This window comes from Penaeus monodon, chromosome 34, assembly GCF_015228065.2.
Source record: "Penaeus monodon isolate SGIC_2016 chromosome 34, NSTDA_Pmon_1, whole genome shotgun sequence".
Lineage (NCBI taxonomy): Eukaryota > Metazoa > Arthropoda > Malacostraca > Decapoda > Penaeidae > Penaeus > Penaeus monodon.
The window spans coordinates 19,783,048-19,783,508 of NC_051419.1; the positions used below are offsets into that span (position 1 = coordinate 19,783,048).

The following is a 461-nucleotide window of genomic DNA, read 5'->3' on the forward strand; positions in this document are numbered from 1 at the left end:
AATATGCAGCCAAACGATCAGCAAATGTTACTCACAGGAACGTTTCCGTCAAAGAAGTCTGTGCACCTCGGAGGCGACGGGCAGCTCCCAGGTCTCGGGCTCGGGTCTTGTTAATCAAAGAAATAATAAAAAGTGGACGTAAAAGGTATGGTGAATGGGATAAAATGATTCCGCTTAACCAATCAGGAAATATGAGGCAACAATCACAGCAAAGTATAACAAAACTTAAGTATATGAGATAACGACTATTTTTTTATTTATTACGATGAAATTCCACTCACCACAGCATGCGTGCAGGCCTGGGTAGGGGCCAGGGCAGTAATACTTGCAGCTAAGTCTCTCAGAAGCGCCCAGAGCGAGGCACACAGCCAACAGTACGACAAGGCGAAGGTGCAACTGTAAAAAAAATCGTAATTGGCTACAAACAGATCAAAGTCTTGTAGTCACTTCCCCTATTCCGT

General features: G+C 44.3%; 1 protein-coding gene across 1 annotated transcript in view; it reads right to left on the bottom strand.

The window, feature by feature from the left end:
• LOC119594931 (perlwapin-like) overlaps positions 1-461 on the bottom strand; it is a 1,587-nt gene that overhangs the window by 773 nt on the left and 353 nt on the right. Inside the window, exons 2-3 of the mRNA XM_037944002.1 lie at positions 282-396; positions 36-106 (exon numbers count right to left, since the gene is read on the bottom strand). Of these exons, the coding sequence (XP_037799930.1) occupies positions 36-106; positions 282-396 (186 nt within the window). The remainder of the gene's footprint in view (positions 1-35; positions 107-281; positions 397-461) is intronic.